The following is an 18,360-nucleotide window of genomic DNA, read 5'->3' on the forward strand; positions in this document are numbered from 1 at the left end:
ACAATTTAAAAAACAAAAAGGTAAACCAAAAAAATAATAACATCTGAAGTGTGAACAGGCCAACGCACAATACATCCACCACCGTACTGACAGCAGTCACTGACGTTATGACAGTAGCAGCCACTGCTACGCACACTGTTTCACGCTTGTCCGGAAAATAAATAACACTGCAGTCACAAACAAGATCTCCAAGCTGACACACCACCTAAGAGGAAAAGAGAGAGAGAGAGACAGGGGTCAGAGAACACACAGCATGCTGCACATTTTATTATATTTACAGATCAATATGACAAGAATGATGATTTTCAATGTACTCGTTAGCGCAACCCACAGTAGCCCCAGTGTCCCACAGAGAAATTTTGCTATAGTCAGAAGTTTTAACTTCCTACAGCTTGTGGTTTGGGCTTTACAACCCACAGCTTTACTGCTTCAGTTCAGTCTCAACGCTGTGCACCATTTCCAGCCATTTTTCTTGTAAACACATGATGGAACTATATAAGCCTACTCTACTTGCCCAGGAACAAACAGCGGAGCAGACAAAGTTAGTAACTAATTTGTGATGCCACCCGAGAAGATGTTTTGCACAGGAGTTGGAGGAGACCAAAACAGGCCACAAGGTCAGAAAATACGGGAGTTGTATCAGGGAGTGTAAAAGTAGTGTGCTACAAAAGTGAGATGTGTCTCACCAAAAAGAATCACAAACAGTGACTTGATTCCTCCTCGGGTATGGAGTTGCAGTGTCAATAAGCTGCTTTCTGTTTAACAAATGTAGGACTTAATTTTATTTTATTTTTTATTTTTGCATGGTTTAAACTTACAAACTATAAGCCAAAGAGTTTGTGTTGTCATTCTTGCTCTCTAGGACAGAAAGAGATGCTGGACAAATTTCTTCTCTCTCCTCACTGCGATGGATAAAGTTGACAGAAGACTCACCAAAGTGTTTGTTTTATAATTTAAGGTAACAAAAGTCATGGCACTATTTCCACAACAGAGGCCAGAAAATTGAAACTGGCTCCATGTCTGCTATCTTGCTGCAGCGTCAGTCAAAACAACTTAGTTAGGGGATAATGTCAGCTGTTCTGCTGCCCTCAAGTGGCTGAAAAACTTAGAAATACAAGTATTACCTGGAAAACTATTAATAATGCCTGAAAACTGTGCATCACGTTTAAAACACATGGAACACAGGCTAAAACCAACAACAAACAAAAGCAAAAGAGATGACAAATGTTGATGATTATGGCACGGTTGACTTTCTGACAAATCTGCTACCTGAACAGGAAGTAAAAATGATGCACCCATGCAAAATTCATGAAGTTTAACAGAAATACATAAATGGGAAGATGCTGAGAGTATAGAAGGAGAAGGAAAGAAGGTATAAGTTAAGTATTTCTAAGTGAAGGTAAGATGGGAGGATGTACAGACCAAGGTCAAATCATTTGTACTTCTGGAAAGCATGGAGCCACCCAGTGGTCACACAGTAGGAAATAAAGAGCCTACTGTCCACAAACCTTATCATATAACAGTATTATGGAGAATTGTAACAAAGTGTTACTGCAGGACTTTCTAACGGAGTTTGCTATATTATTTATCTGCTGAGCTGACGGTAAATACTCTGTTCTACTATTTGGAGAATCCTCAGCTGAACTAAGACACAATTTTTCATTTTGCAACCTAATAATTGTTTTCCTGCTTTTATTTTGAAGGTCAGAAGCCAGTGGTGAGTGATGCTACACAAATGCATCTTGACTGAGGCCAATTTAGCCTGTGTAGCTTGACCATTCTCAGGTTTTTCTCTGGCTGCGACACAAAGCCAGAACCCTCTCTGTACAGGTTCTGCTTTAACCGGTGAATATTTGACCAAGGTCCAGAGGAGTTGATGGTGGTGGTTTGAACGTTGAAAGCCCACAGGGACTCACCTCTGCTACAGGACACGCCAAAGACTTCAAGGCCAAAGGATAAAGGCAAGAGAAAAGAATAGGAATAGAAACAGAAACTGCAGAAAGAGAAACAGAAAAATGAAGGAGGGACAAAGAAAGTGAGAGAATTAGAGGAACACTTGCGATATGTTAGTAACAGCAGAGACAGAAACAGAGGTTCACTGTACAGGGAAACGTGAAACACTAGGAATTATGAAACGTTATTACAAAATATCAGTCGCATAATTGTTGTGAAATTGTTGTTCTATTTGTTCTAAACACTTCAAATTTGATTCAAGGTGGATAAAATCACCTTCACTGTGATTGTCTGTCAGCAAAGATCCTTTATTTTTAATAAACTTAGTAGCATTTGTGGATTTTATGTTGGAGCTGCTGCGTCAAACATCTCCTACCTTTTCCTCCAGGTCTTTGATCTGCCTCCTCTGGATTTCTGTCTTGTCTTCAAGGTCACGAATTCTCTGCAATTATTGGGAGAAATAAAAGGCCAGTTCAGTGCCATAAACGGTAGCTTTGCATCGTCAAGCACGTCAGTCAGACGTTGACAGACCTGGTGGGCCTGGTGCAGCAGCTCCATCCTCTCCTGGAGGATCTGGCAGTCGTACTCGCGACTCTTCCTCAGCATCTGCCTCCTTAGCTTCTCCACCGCCGTTCGCAGCTCGTCCCTCTGAAGCTCATCCAGAGGCTCGCCGTACTTTATCACCTGGAAGACGGGAGGAGACAAACTTACATACTGACAAACAAAGAATCATAAACCAAGATAAACCTTTACTGTTCTCATATGAAGTCTTCTTTTATCAGGTTTTATGGAATCATAAGATTCAGAGAAAGGTTAGAACCGCCACAAAATTTTTGCAAGAACACATGTAAATTTATAATTAAGAGTCCATGCAGACAGCTTAGATGTTCCACATTAGTGGGAGCTGAATGATGACAAGTAGGCATTCAAAATGAAGGTTTAGTGACGCATTCCTTGACATTTTCTAAATTAATCTTAAGTACAACGCAATAACTAATTTGTTTCGGTATCATTTAGTTTTCGGAACAACAAGGCTGTACTGTAATGAAGTTAATAGTGAAATTGAAGACCTTGTCCTGCTGCAGGGCGTTGTACAGGGTTGCTTCCAACTCCTGGATTTGCTGTTGAGAGGAAAAAAATAGAATGAACATACATAGAATGTAAACTACTATACTTGTGGGGAGTTTGTGTTGCCTTTCCGTCAAACTACTAAATGCCTCTTAGAGCTTAACCTGACATTTTAATGAGTTTAACCTTCATACTAAAACCTTGTCTTAATATGAAAAATACAGTTAATGATCAACCATGCAGACTGAATATTGATCTTCAAATGAAACAAAATGTTCCCAAATTGGGACAGTAAACAGATTTTGGCGTCATAGTCTGATGTAGACATGATACGCAAACACACACTTACCATGTAGGCCTGGTCCAGGGCCTGTTTTCTGTAGTCCAGCTCTTCTTCTAGGTATCCTTTCTGTTTACAGAACATCTCCTGCACACAATAAGCCGGTTGGGGACAGTGATTAGGGAGGAAAGACGTGAAAAGTACATTTATTTGCAGCTCAACTGTAACTTGGCGTTCAGTTTACACCAGTGCAAAAATGTAAGTCTTTTGGTAAGGCATATTATACCCCACACAATGAAGACTCTATCTCTATCTACTACAGCTAGACATCATTAGATTAACAACATTTTTTGTCAGGATTCTTTTTTATGTTCTTTTAAATCCTAAACAAATTTATTTCTGTGAATCGAATCACAAATCAAAATCACTGTGTAATTTTCCTGTTTAGCATTATTACAACCCACCATCTCTATCTCCAGGTCCATCATCTTCTGGTGCAGCGCTGCTTCGGTCCCTTCAATCTGTTGAATCCACTAGAGGGCAACAAGCAGCAAACTGTGAGACCGTACAGCACAAAATGTTCTGCCATCAAATGAATCATAATAGGGTTTCCAGTCTTACCTTTTCTGCTAGTGACAAAACAGTGCTAGCCTGAATTATGGCCACTTGCTCCTCATTCCTTAAGTTCTGTGCAAAAGGAAAACAAAGCGTCAGCAATCTGAGTGTTTCGGGATCTAAATGATGATGCGTAAAGTTCCATATGAATTACCCCGTTATCTCCGAGGATATCTAGCAGCTTGATGAGATCTGGTATGCACACGTCCTGTCAAGAAAACAGACACAAATCCTATCAGGAGGATGCAGATATAAATGTAATTTAACTTTAACATGTGGTTTTTACTTCTACTGGTTTGTTGTGTTTGTAAGAGAAAATGTAAGAAGAGTGGGAAACCTCCTTTACTTTAGAATATATACTTCTGAAGTAGAGAAGTTCTTCTTTACCTTGACCCCTTCCTTCATACAGTAGATCTGCAGTGCACTGACTCCCTCTGAGAAGGGATGCATCCTCAGATGGTTGAATGGAGGCGACCTCCTCTCACGCTCCTACAACAACAGAAAGGCACATTTTATCATTCAAAGGACTTGAACTCTGATCATGAGTCTCTTTAGACTCTATTAGTTTTGGAGTGGTATGAAACAGTATTTTTCCTTTGATTGGTATGATGGTCTGAGAAATAACAGCATTATATCTCAGACAGTCAAATGTCATTTTTATAGCTAAGGAAGCTATGTTTGGGTTGTGCTTGGTAGAGAAAAGACTGTGCTTTTTCTTAATGTGTTTTGCCATTTTGTACTCAACTCCTGAATGTTTATCACTGCAGTTAACAAAGCAGAGAACACCAAATTTCATTAAAGCGTAGGTAATTTAATTCAAGATTATTTTTCATATTCATCAATTGTACACTGTGTTTCTGCATGTTTGACTTTCAGTCAGGAATTTTCTCTGCCTTGTTTGGCCACGCAACTGCCGACTTTGTTCTTAAGTTCATTGCAGACAGATGTCTGCTGCCGCTGTCATCTGAAGAAGCATGTGAACGCGCATATGATCTGAGATCGCCACGTTGGTGTTGTTCCTTCAACACTTTGTGTAATGTTGATGCAGGATCATCATAGCAACTGACTAAACACATTGTTGTGATATCCTGGCTGTGGGGAAAAAAACAAAAAGAAGACCATAAAAACAGGCACATGGGACAAGTTTGCCTTTAAAGTCTTTTTGTGAGCGCTAATGTTTTTTTTTGACGTTAGATTAATGTTGTGAAAGTGTCTGTTTTAAAGCTGTGATTTTTAGTTTTGATGCTTAAAATCAATCAAGCCATTTAGTTCACCCCTCTGCATCAGATAACTCCTCCACTCATATTTTTTTTTGCAGTATTACAATAGTTTAGTTACAGTTTTATTGCATTATTGTTTTTGTCTTTTGTTACTTGGCAAAGGCAGAAAAAAAGCAAATTGTACATATAGAAATCTTTGTATTGTATTCTCTTTCTTCCTGCTTGCTATTTTGGTTTTTCACTTTTTTTATTTTTGTATATTCTTATACAATTATTTATTTTGTGTTGCTGCTGTGATCAAACAATTTCCCTTGTGGATCAATAAAGTTTATTTAAGTCTATGTCTAAGTCTAAGCCGCCTTGTTGGGACTGAAAACTCATAGGTCAGCTGAGTCTAAAAATTAGGAGTCAATATTGACTTTAAGTTTCAGACTCCTGGGTGAAAGTCCTGTGTTTGAGCCATTCATTCGCCATCACCTCCTCCCTGTTCGGACTGTCGATCTCACCTCACTTGGGTATGTAAATAAGATTTCTGCCAGAAAGTTTCCACGACAGAGCTGCTCAGCATTTTTGCTGATGTTTTCCCTGAGTCGCAAACTCATGACATGACAATGACGGTCCAGGAGGAGCATAAAAGATGCTGTTTTGGAAATTTAAATTTAAATTTAGGTTGAATCACTACGACGTGGCGACAGGTGACATCAGCACTTCCCTGAGCACATCTGAATAATATCCTTTGTGCTCACTAGATGGCAGTTTTGGCCCTCACAAGCCGCCGTCAGTATCTGCACTGCAGCAGAGCCACAACACAGAGACCACTGTCAGCTAGTTACTAGCCTGTCGGACGGACTGGTGGGCTGTCTGTCCTAATTACTAACTTCACAAGTGATTTTAACAGAGCAGAAAACTGTGCTTAGGAGTGCTTTGTATGCAAAATCAAAGAGTGAGTGCATCTGGCAGCATGTTGAGTCACTGCACAGTATTTACCCTCTTCTCTCTTCATCTTTTTAAAAAAAAATGCAATCCTTCTGTCCTTCAGTATAGCTAGGAATTTAAGGTTAAAAGTGTAAATAAAGTGCCATGCTGTATTGTTTCTTTACCTTCACTGCATTTTACTTCCTCAAACTTAAAACAAAAGCTCAGCATTTGTGTTTAACAAAGCTGCAAAACTCCAGAAGCACAGACTTCCAGGAAATCAGTTAATGTCCAAGATCTGATTTTCAATGGCACATCCAATTTAAAAAAAAAAAAGAATTTAGAATAGATTAGATTACATTAGATTATAGAATTGATATGATGCATAAAGTGAAAGTGTTTTTTGTGCAACTCAATCAGACAAATGCTGGATCCATTGCCTAACTCGTAAACATAATTTGTGAACTGACATAATTGTGGCTTTTGCTTACAAGATTTGAAAGCTTTGAAGATGTTATTAACTCAGCACAGCAGCTTTAGGCTAACCTCAGGGAACCTTTATCACGCTACCGTACCAAAGGCTTGCTGGGGAACTCTTCATGACTCACCTCAAGCTCCAGTATCCTAAACTCTAACAGTTCATTTTGGTCTCTGGAGTCTTGAAGTTCCTGCTGCAGACGACTGTTGTCAGACTCCAACTTATCCACCTGGAAACCAATCAGTCGGACACTGTTTTCATTCATGTTTATATTACATTTATATTATTGATACAGTAAGAGTTGGAAACCATCAAACATTAACACTTCAATCCTAAATCTCAACATGTTTAGATTTAAAAACAGCAGTTGCCTTGATTTTTAGAAACCAAAGCTGAAACCAACCTTCTCTAGTAACTCCTGATTCCTTCGTAGGAACAGCTGCTTCTCCTCGACCCATTTGGAGTCCTGTAGGTGAGAAAAACAGCTGCTAGTTTAAATCAAACACATTTTTTGAAAAATAAACACAAATTTTTGTTACTCCCTGTTAAGCAACACAACACAGAAATGCAAAATTCAGCAATGGCAGGACAACAACTAGTACGGCGATGAGAGGACAGTAGGATGCTGACATTGGAAAGTCCTAAAAAAAAATGGCACAACTAACATTATATTGCTTTGCTATCTTTTTATTAATTCATTGTCTATTTTTACTAACTGGGGCCCAAATTGTTACTGAACACTTGCCCACTTACAGGCTTCATTCCATCTGTTTAGCAGTGAATCAACTTTACACACATGTACTTAACAAATCATATTTAGTCGCCCTCAATCATACAAGTTCTTTGTTTGGACTATTGTCAGGTGTTGCTGTAGTTTTGTCTGTCCCACCACGCGTACTCACGAGGGCCTTCTTTCATGCATCCTACCTACCTGTCCCTTCAGGGTTAGTTCCTTCTCCAAGTCCTCTATTTTGGCTTTATACCTGAGAACGTCTGCTTGAAGCTGCTCTTGAGCCTGAAACATGTGCAAAACAGACATTCATTAGTCTCTGGAATGCCTGCCTGTCTTTTTTTTTTTTATTGTTCGTCACATCAATGCACTGGTGTTCAAGAAAAGTGAGGAATTACAACTTCAAGTGCTGTCCAAATAACCTCTGGCAACACTTCTTACCATGTCAAGTCAGGCTGACATATGTAAGTGATGGTGCAACACTGTGTCACGATGGCACCTGGTGAGCTTTTTCATTTTGTTTTCCATTTAAAGCAATAAACTTAATCTACTTGAGGGCTTTGGATAATGTTTTGTTCACCGAAACTGTTGAATAAAGATTGTCATTTTGGAATATTTTGAGAGCATTTGTCAAATATGAGTTAACTTTGACTTCTCTACTGTACTAATAAGCATCTTTTGTTTAGATGTCTAGCGAGCAGAACCTTAACTAAACCTTGCTACTAAATAGTGTGACATATCACCATGAAAAATAGCATGACATTTAAAACCCCAGGAATTCAAAAAGAAGGAAGTCTGAATAACACCAAATGACTTAACCGGAATGTGGCTTTTCATGGATCCATAAATGTCCAATTTAGGTTTTCCAATAATATCCCTCAGGGAAAAGTTTTGTGACGTATGTCGACCCATCACAAGGCACATTCAGCACACAATGGACAAACACTAATCAAAAGTTACATCAGAGGATAGACTAATGTACTCAAGCATGCTCTGATATCCTCCATTCTGCAATAATCAGAGAAGTGAAATTTCCCCCTGATCAACAAAAGATGAAAGAATCAACATAAGATGAATCACCATAGGCTTCTTACTGGCTCTAACAGGCAATCCATCACATCACATCACATTAAGGTTGAAATTGTCTTTAACTATGGATATTTAAACTGTCGATACTGACCCATGCGCAGTGTCATTATACATTGTTCAATGACAATAAAACGGATTCTGATTTTGATTCCATTATTCACTCATGTGCATCAAATTTCAATCATCCATCCATTATCTATACACCGCTTAATCCTCACTAGGGTCGCGGGGGGGCTGGAGCCTATCCCAGCTGACTCAGGGCGAAGGCAGGGGACAAATTTCAATCATTGTATATCAAAATTTGAGACTATGTTTGGATGTAAGATTATTATTTTTTAAAATTTTACTAAGTGAACCACTTTGAAACTTAGGCTATCTAGCAATATTTTTGTTTTTATGGTGCATCTTATCATACCAGAGTGCTGTACTAAGAAGCAAGTTTGACATAGTCGGACTTGCTTCGTGGAAGTCGGCTCGACAAAACCGAAAGCCCCAGTCAGAGATAACGGTATCATGAAGGTGGTTATCAACTTTCTTTGCCAACTCAGGCTTTCTGCTTCAAACTTCACATAAAAGGGGGCGTTTAATGCGTCATGTGTTTCCTCTTCGGCACAAAGTGAAATGACCGTGTTCAGCTGCTTCAGTCAACAGGTTATAACAGAGAACAATGAGGAATATTAAAAAAATTATCACAGTAAAAAGTACTGCTCATGTAAATGGTGCAAGACAGAAATGCTGGTAGAAAACTGTTAAGCGTACGTAATGTATTTATTTTACTGATCAATTGACAGTTGCACGTTAAAATTAAACTTTAAACTTCATATATTTAAACATAATCTTGTCCTGAAGTGCATTTAGGTCTGACACTGTCCCATAATGCAGGAAATCACTTTAATTTTAATTCCACTTTCTAATCTGTGTTCTATCAGCTGTAGTACCAGCAGTTTCAATGGACTTGACAGCAAATCAGAGCCAAACATAAAAACATATCTAACTAAATACATGTCTGGTTCCCATGGCAGTGTGACATATACAGTGTGTGATACTGTAACTTGTTCAATGATATTTACAGTACAGTTCATCATGTTTGCAGATAAAACATATTCCCTCAGCTGAGAATCTGTATCGCTCATCAAGAATCGTCAGGAAATGATTTGGTTAAAGGGAGACGCTCCTTCCAGCCGATTTAAATCTGGAACTCTGACCATAACCTGCTCCTGACCAGGTTAGCACCACAGCATCAGTTACCATGGAGATCTAGCTCCACAGCATCAGTTGCCATGGAGATCTAGGCAGGTAAAAAGAGAGCCACATTCGTGACACGCTAACCCACTAATCTCACTTCGTAGTACAGCCCTCAGCTCATTTATAAAAGGTAAATAAAAATAACATTCTCTTTATTTTTGTTACTATGTCATATTATAAAGCATGCTACGTGTTTTGTTGTGTATTACTGTGACATAAAACTACACATGGTTATATCACTAGTTGACTTCTGCATTATCAGTTTTATTGTTTGATTTTATTGTTATTGTGGCATAACACTACGTATATGAACTCTGCTTTTTTGGAGTTTTTTTGTTAATGCAAGCTCAAAGATGGATGATGAATCAGCAGTATGACGAGAAATAACAGTGAAAACGTCTTTGATAGTTTGAGATAGTTTAGATATTGTTGTTCAAACATAGCCTCAAATTCGGAATGCATAAAATAAAATATGCTTTAAGTAGTTTAAAAATGCTATTTTGTAAAGTATTTAAAATATATATAGTTAAAATTTCAAAAATCTTTTTTATAAATGTCCATATTTTATGCTATGAAATAAATACAATTTTAGGCAAATCAGAGATGTCTGAGCAGATGTTGTTAATCGGTATATTTATTTTCGAATTTTGTATTTTGCATCTTTTACTATGTTTAACTCTATTTCTCCACTGTTTGCTACTCTAGTCTTTTTACTTTCTGGTACATTATTGTCCTCCAAGTATTCTCGTTTTAGCTTGCCTATCAAAGTCATCTGCAAACCCTATTTTCAAAGGTGCAATATAAATAAAAATAGAAGTTATTTTAATACTAGTCTTGTATAACACAATAAAACTGTTTTCAAAATCATGTGTTATTATAAATGCATCAGACTAAGATATAATCAAATTCTGTGTAACTCAATTCCCACAGTCTTATGACAACCATTTGACATGAAGACATGCAAAAATGAAGCACCGGTTAAAGCGTATTTTTAGCATCATGTATGTACCTTGGCTTCCATCTCAGCATCCAGTATGCCTCCTTTCTGTTCCTGCAGCAGGGCATAGGCTCGCTGTAAGGCCTGATATTCCCTGGTCAGCTGACGGAAACGTAGCTCCGATTCCTCATTTGCTAAACCCTAAACACAACCAAAGATCAAAGAATCAAAGATTGCGATTTCACCGGGTTAATATCCTACTTCTGCTGCAAAAAAAAAAATGGATTTGATAATAAAACTGGAAGTTAGAGAGTTAAACAGATTAGAGGATACTGACATGAAAATAAATAGTCCCTGCGAAACTTCTGAACTCTCGTTGTGACTTGATAAACATAAGACAAGTTCTCACCTCATCAAGGTCTTCATCAGGAGTGGCAGGGGTTCTGTCCATTCGGAATGAAGCCACTGAAGACGTCTCAGAGTCCATAGACTCTTCATCATACCCAAAGAAGGTGTCAACTACGATGGGCCGCTGCAGACAAAAAAGGTGAAAGGTTTCTGTATCAAACATCCTCTAATAACAAGTGCCAACAATCAGTGTACAGTTGTGAACAAAAGTTTAGATACGCCTTTAAAGACCATTCATATCATGGCAGTCTTGGGTTTCTAATGATTCCTATAACTCTGAACTTTCTATGATGCGGTCACAGAATATATGCATCTTTGTCACAAAAAACTACCATGCATTTTGGTTCTTTTGTGGATTTATTATAGGTCTTGTGGAAACATGACAAATTCTGCTGGGTCAAAAACATAAATACAGCAACTTAAATTAACAGTTTTGGTGATGTAGAAAGTTGGGTTAATCAAATGTTCCTAGTGGTATGGCCTCTTAGCCTCTCATATGTGATTCCAACTGACTACAGCTGCTGACTCCTTTTAGCCAATTTAAATAGATACACTCATGATACGCTCATATGATACACTCGTTGGACTCAGCCACAAACGCTATGATAAGAAAGTCTAAGGAGCTCAGTACCGATTTGAAAAAGGAAATCAGACTTGAACATGTCAGGAAAGTCACTCGGAGGCATTTCAAAGCAGATCCCAAGTACCATCTGTGTAAACCATTGTTTGTCAGCATGGCACAGTTGTGTCACTGCCACGATCAGTAAGAAAACACAATCTATTAGCTGCTGTTGAGAGACAACTGGTCTGGATGGTCAAGAGTCAACAAAATCACTACAAAGCAGATCTGCAACGCATTAGAAACTGTTGGAACACAGGTGCCAGTGTCCACAGTCAAGTGTGTTTTACGTCTCCATGGGCTGAGAGGCGGCACCTTAACGCCCAACTGAAGTTTGCTGCTGATCACATGGACATAGAAAAGGCCTTCTGGAGAAAAGTTCTGTGGTCAGATGAAACAAAAGTTGAGCTACTTGGTCACAATAACCAGATATATGTTTGGAGGAGAGAGAGTAAGGCCTTTGACCCCGAGAACACCATATTTACCGTCAAGCATGGTGGTGGCAGTATTATGGTCTGGGACTGCCATCAATTTAACTGGTGTTTTACAACAAGTAAATGGAATAATGAAGACAGGGGATTACTGCCACATTCTTCAGGAAAATTTCAAATCATCAGTCAGAAAGTTGAGTCTTGGCTGCAGTTGGGTGTTCCAACAAGACAGAGATCCAAACCACACCAAAATCAGTCTAAAAAAATCAGTCTAGAATGAATGTTTTGGATTGGTCTCCCCAAAGTCCTGAGTTAAATGCCATCAAAAACCTGTGAACTGCACCGAGGAAACACGTCTGTGTCAGAAACCCAACAAATGTAGTTAAACTGAATCCACTCTGTCAAGAGGAGTGGTCGAACATATAACCAGAGGCTTGCTAAAGGCAAGTGGACGGCTACCAAAGTGCCTAGTTGAGGTGAAAATGGGCAAGGAACAGTTCCATTTTTGACCCAGCAGATTTTGTCATATTTCAAGAAGACCTAAAATAAATCCATCAAATCTTTTGTGACAAAGATGTACGTGTTTCAATAATTCAATCACACAAAATAAAGTGCTGTAGGAGTCACTCAAAACTCAAGACTGACAAGTTATACATGTTCTTCATAAGTGTATGTTTGCAACTGCATCTTGTCCTTACTAGGTCACAACAAATGAAAGACTATGTCGATAGTCTTGGATCTTCACAAAAGCTTTTCTTTTACACACCATTGTTATCTCTTTTCTAAACAACGTGCACTTTTTGGATAAATAATCGTAATTATATATTCAATTCTTCCAACCTTTATTGGCCTCGAACTTCTTTTATGCCTTTTCTTTCTCAGTAGTTTTTCTCGGTCCTGGAAAAACAGACAAATCGAAAGAAATTTTTACAAAAAACAACAACAACAAAAAAAACAAAACAAAGCACACTATTGTCACAACCACTTAATGACTAAACAACAAACTCTTTACACAGTTCATTGAGGACATTACGCATCAGATGCTGATGAGTTCACCATATTATCACGATAGTGGTAACATCGCTAAAAAGTTAAACTCGAGATAACAACATACGATTCACAAATACTGGCTTTTGGTCAATGCAGACTATTATATTTGCTTAATTCTATGAAGCTTTATCCATCATGCTGGATCTTTTTTTTGTTTAGGTATCATTTCCCTTGTCAGTAAGTACAAGTTTGTGCTCTTGGTCAGCAGTTTTGTGGTAATTATGCACTCATTAATCTTGAGCCTTGGATTTGTGGTCTGACCAGTACGGCTTTTGGAATAATTTTTAGTACAACATAATGTCCTGCACCTGAATGAATAATAACATCAATACATGAACAAATTCTAATTAAAAACTCACAGAATCTGGTTAGTGCAAATGTCATATTTTTGATAAACAATTGAATTTTGGACAAACTGGTTTTGACGATTAGATTAGTTTAAATTGGGTTAGCTTAGATTTTGTTATTTTTACCGACTAAAAAGCCATGCTGAGTATTTCAAGAACCAGCAGAGAGTGGAAAAGCTGACGACATATCTTTTATCACAGGTTCTAGCTCTGATAAAGGGTGCAATCTTGGCGATCTTGTCACAGTCTTGAGTATACACAAACCGCTGAGAAAATCAAAATGAACCTGAACAAATGCGCTCTATGACATAACATACTCTTGTCAGTTCATCTATCATGCTCTGTTGCTCCAGGACTTGAAGTTTGAGAAAGGCTATTTCCTGGTCATCATGGGCTTGGTCCAGGTCATTCAGTGACTTCAGCTTCTTCAGTGGAGGATGGGAGCTTATCCTCTCCTTCTGCAGACACAACACAAAGAGAGAAATGTCCTCTGAGATCCCCATGTCAGCCTGTATATAAAGAATGAGGCACATGTAACTTTGTGCTGACCATCTCAAGGTTCTCCTTCGCCAGGCTCTTCAGTTTCTCCTCCAGCTTCTGGATAGTCTGGGTCAAATCGTCATTCCTCTTAGTCAGCAGCTTGTTCTTGTCCAACAGGGGCTTGCACTGTTTCTCCGACTCTCGAACTCGCTTCAGCTGGTGGTGAGAACAGAATATGCGGCAGGTATATATGAAAAGGTGAAAATTGATGAGATTGTTTTCCATGTAGAATCAAATGATTTGGCCGTACCAATTCATTTCTCTCATCGACCAGCAGCGAGTTGCGGTCCTCCAGTTTGCGTATGGTTGAGTTGAGTTCAGCTACGCGTCTCTGGTTTCTCCTCAGGTCCTGAGACAAACAAACAAATCATCTGACAAACCCATCCACAGGCTAGATGTGGAGAATTACACCCTAAATCATCGGAGTGCAGCACTGGGAGAGATGAGGACTTTCTAATGGCAATGTTATGCTTTTCCAGCGCAAACTATAAAGGTTTGCTTCAGTAATTCTATTAGTTACAACTAATTGAGAGTTCAATGCTACTTTGAAACATCGATTATTTTGCAGGGATCATGCATTAACAATAAAAGCAGATTAAATCAAACACAAAGACACTGGATCGACTATTTCTGCGCGAGTCAAAACACATTTATGTGCTTAGACATCAATTCAAAATTTCACGCGTTGTTACGTTAACAGGGCTTCAACAAGCGAGCTGACAAAACGTAATCATGACACTCAACTGACTCAAACTGTAAACTGTAACTGAACCTTAACTGAATTATCATGTTGTTGCTGTGAGCTGTTTACAGGGAATTGAAAAGTCATGCTAAGGTTTAAACATCTGTCTTGTGATTCAGGCAAGTTTTGAGCTTTGCGTAGGGTCCTTATCTAAAACAAGAAACCTGTTGTATTCAAAGCGGAAAGTAAAAACATGAATTAAGAGACAGGAAAAGAGAAAAATGCCCACATTTTGATACCGATGCGTGAAATGACTGAGGAAAGCATTAAGCTCGTGCTGTCTATTTGCTCTACTTACTGGGCTGCCACAATGCTCTGCGCCATCTCCAGCTCTGCCAGGAATCTCTCGTTTCGGGCTTCCCAGGCCGCACTCAGCCTCCTTGACGAGGAACAGTTGTTCATCCAGCGCGTCCTTCTGAAGCTGCAGCTTCTGTAAGAAACCCGCCGTGGACTCTAGCTCCTTCTCCAGAGCAAAAATGGTCCGGTCTTTAGATTTGATTTCATCCACCTGTATGTGAAGGAGAGGAAAATAATGACATTTTTAAGAATTTGCTGACAGGGCATCACTTGATTTTGTTGGAGGAAGGTGCGTTGAAAATCATAAATGTCCTGTTTAGGTCATTCATGTTGGATATTCCATCTCTGACATGCTTTTTAATCTAAAACTACGGACATTTAAAATAGTAGCTGTGAAGTTTTAGATTGATATATGAAGTACTTTCTGAGATATTTTTTTGAATTGCCCATCTGCCTACTTCCAGCAAAATTTGAATTGAAGAAAATACTTTAAGGACAATATCTCAGAAGCTATGAAAGAGTGACAGCCTACAAAGTGGGTGCGAAAAATGAAAAATAGGGCCACAACTACAAAAAAAAATTCTACCTCCAGAACTTTTGCTTGGATCAAGAAATCACCAATACTTTTGGCTACCAGCTTCATCACTTATGACAAGAAATTTCCATTTTTGTCACCAAAGTACTTTATATTAACCATTATTTAAAATGTTTGTTTTTATTGTTATTGTGCCATAAAACTACACATAGTTCAGAAAATATCTGAATTATTCATTTTTAATTTTTTTTGTTAATGTGACTTCAAACATGGGACTTTTTATGACAGCTTCAATTTTTTTAAATTCACATTTCACCTCAGTGATAATCACAGATTATTTGATATTTAATATTCTGAATCTATGCCATGATGAGAAAAATCAGTGACGTTTATCTTGAAAAGTTCCTGAGATATTGTTGTTCAAACAGCTTCAAATTTCAATAAACAACATGCTTAAAGTGGGTCAATTGGTAATAAAGAAATTTTAAAAGCATATCTCAGAAAGCATTCGATACATCAAGCCAAAATATCTTTAAAAAAATACAAATTTCAGGCAATCAGAGGTGGTCGAGTGGAAATTCTTCTAAAACTTGGACTATTTTAAATGGAATGACTGATGACCCTGAAATTCGTAGATTAATTTCTAACTGTATTGATTAAAAGCATGATAGTTATATCTTTATGTTTTCACACATTTCGCCACAGACATCAGGCTGGGCTCCAGATTTTGCATGATTATTCGTCATTGTTGTCAGGTTTTCCTGTTTCTCCACAGCACACTCTCTCTCTATGACTCCAGTCACATGCAACACAAAGAGTTTGTGTCACAGGAAAACATTCTCCATGCCATGAGTACTCACTAATATCATGAACATTATATTTAAGTGAATAAGTATTTATTAGTGTTGGCTGTACACACCAGTCTGCGGATGTCCCTCTCACAGTCCCACTTAATCTTGGAGATCTGCTCCTGGTGCTGCTGGTGCTCCACCCGCAGGTCTCCAGCCTTCATCTTGTCGGCTTGGATCATGTTGCTGAGAGCCTCGTCGGTCTGCTTCTTGGTGCTCTTCAGCTCTGCTATCTCCTGCAGGAGCTTCACTCTCTCCTGGTCAAAGAAGCGCCGTGCCTCCTCCTTGGCTTCCAGGGTAAGAGCTGTGCGCACCTGAAGGAGTCATGGCAGAAAGAGGAAAGGCGCTGATGTGACTTGGTAGCATTTCCACAGAACATATGCCAATATATATCAATTTCACAAATATCTGTCATCTCAAACCCTTGCTTCACTCCCCTCACCTTCTCTCCGCTGCCGTCTCGCATGGCGCTCAGCGCTGCTTTCAGCCTCTGGTTCTCTTGGTCTTTGATTTTGGCGTGGCGGGCCAGCTCCTGCTCGTGCTGCCGTGTCAGGTTTTCCCTGAGAGCCTGGAGCTCTTTTTGCTTTTCCTCGTGCCACTTGGCCCGCTGCTCCGTTAACATGGCAGTGTGACGGTGCTGCTCCTGCTCTCGCACCCGCTTCACCTCCTGCACCTTGTCGCGCTCCAGCTTGCTCACCTTTGAGGGGAAACGACATGCTGCCATCAGGTATTGTTTTTAAACATCTGACATTCTTGTAGCTTTGGTTGCTGTAAGGATTCCCTTATCAAATTCATATTTTTGATAAGATAGTGAGAGCTATGTTAACCCTCTCAACCTCAAAACCCATTAGCAGATTTATGTTATCATTAATAAAAAATCCCCAAATTAAACCATTTATCAGACCCAGAATATATATAAAGAGGAAGAGTAACCACATTTTAACATTGTCATGGTCCTTGATCTGATCTCACAATTTAAATCATAGTAGTTCATCACAAATCACTTTATTCTAAATGTTTAAATTAAAAATCCACCAAAAATAAACCATTTGCTTCAATAATTTCCTGTAAAAACTAATAATTCTGCACTCAGTGCCACTAAGTAATAAACAGTCAAGTGACAAACATTCTGAGACTTTTTGGCTGAACTGGGTTGAACTTCAGGCTGTGTTTACACAGAGTAGTATACAAGTATGGAAGTAAGAGTATGGATGCAAAAATAAAAAAAATAAGTAGTAAAATATCTACAATATGTAGAGCCACATGTTGGTAACACCTGTGGGCACTTGGCAAACTACTGGTTCAATTCCAGGTTTAAAAAAAATTGTAAAATAAATAAGTATAGAAATTTGACTTTGTTTTTTTCTTTTTTTTATGATTTATTACAAAATAACTCTATTTTATTTAGTTCTCTCTACCATAGAGGTGCAGGACCTTTTATTACAGTAAATAAAATGAACCCACAGTGAGTAAAAAATGTGACAGTAGCAAATTTAAAACTGCTTGGGGTTCAGGGACTTAAGTGGCTTTTGATACAAAATAAGCCAGATTATTTTCCCAAAGCATTAGGATCTAAAAATCCACCAAGTTTACGTCTTGTTCAGAACAAACTTCTTTCACCTTGCATTTTTCTTGGTGTAGCTCTATCTGAATGTCAGTCAGCTTGGACCTGAGATCTTCATTGGCTGCCTGTAGGGCAGAGATGAGCGCTTCGGGCTTCTCGCCCTTCGTACGCCCTTTCTTAGCCATTGAGTCAGAAACTAGAGAGGCTCTTCCAATGCTTTCATTGAGACTTCATAGAAACTTTCCAAGGCGCTCCCAAGGTTTCCAGTTCCTCCTCTTCCTCATTCTCCTAATAGAAACAAGGGCTTGGGGGTGGAGAAGGAACAAAGACAAGACACATGCATGTGGTTATGTGAGCAGGAAGTGAAAGATTACCAAAACTGGCTAAGGACAAGAAGGTTGCTGGTTTTAAATCCCAAGTTAGCATGCTCAAAATGACAATGCTGATGT

The 18,360-nt window shown here is 38.8% G+C and overlaps 1 protein-coding gene across 2 annotated transcripts; it reads right to left on the minus strand.

Moving 5' to 3' along the window:
- Positions 1 to 1,942: 1,942 nt before the first annotated feature.
- jakmip2 (janus kinase and microtubule interacting protein 2) lies at positions 1,943 to 18,096 on the minus strand. Of its 2 annotated transcripts, XM_008287980.1 has the most exons (22): positions 17,968 to 18,096; positions 16,790 to 17,044; positions 16,419 to 16,661; positions 14,966 to 15,175; positions 14,176 to 14,274; positions 13,935 to 14,081; positions 13,703 to 13,843; positions 12,829 to 12,885; positions 10,940 to 11,062; positions 10,603 to 10,731; positions 7,461 to 7,544; positions 6,933 to 6,995; positions 6,660 to 6,758; positions 4,304 to 4,405; positions 4,071 to 4,124; positions 3,923 to 3,988; positions 3,766 to 3,834; positions 3,371 to 3,448; positions 3,024 to 3,074; positions 2,485 to 2,637; positions 2,330 to 2,395; positions 1,943 to 1,993 (listed from the first exon to the last, which is right to left on the minus strand). In XM_008287980.1, exons 1-22 carry the CDS (start codon positions 18,094 to 18,096, stop codon positions 1,943 to 1,945), a joined length of 2,469 nt encoding a protein of 822 aa, XP_008286202.1. The 2 variants fall into 2 exon arrangements, with proteins under 2 accessions (XP_008286202.1, XP_008286203.1); XM_008287981.1 differs by lacking the exon at positions 6,933 to 6,995.
- Between the last annotated feature and the right edge of the window lie 264 nt (positions 18,097 to 18,360).

Source organism: Stegastes partitus, unplaced genomic scaffold (assembly GCF_000690725.1).
Source record: "Stegastes partitus isolate 25-593 unplaced genomic scaffold, Stegastes_partitus-1.0.2 Scaffold534, whole genome shotgun sequence".
Taxonomy (NCBI): domain Eukaryota; kingdom Metazoa; phylum Chordata; class Actinopteri; family Pomacentridae; genus Stegastes; species Stegastes partitus.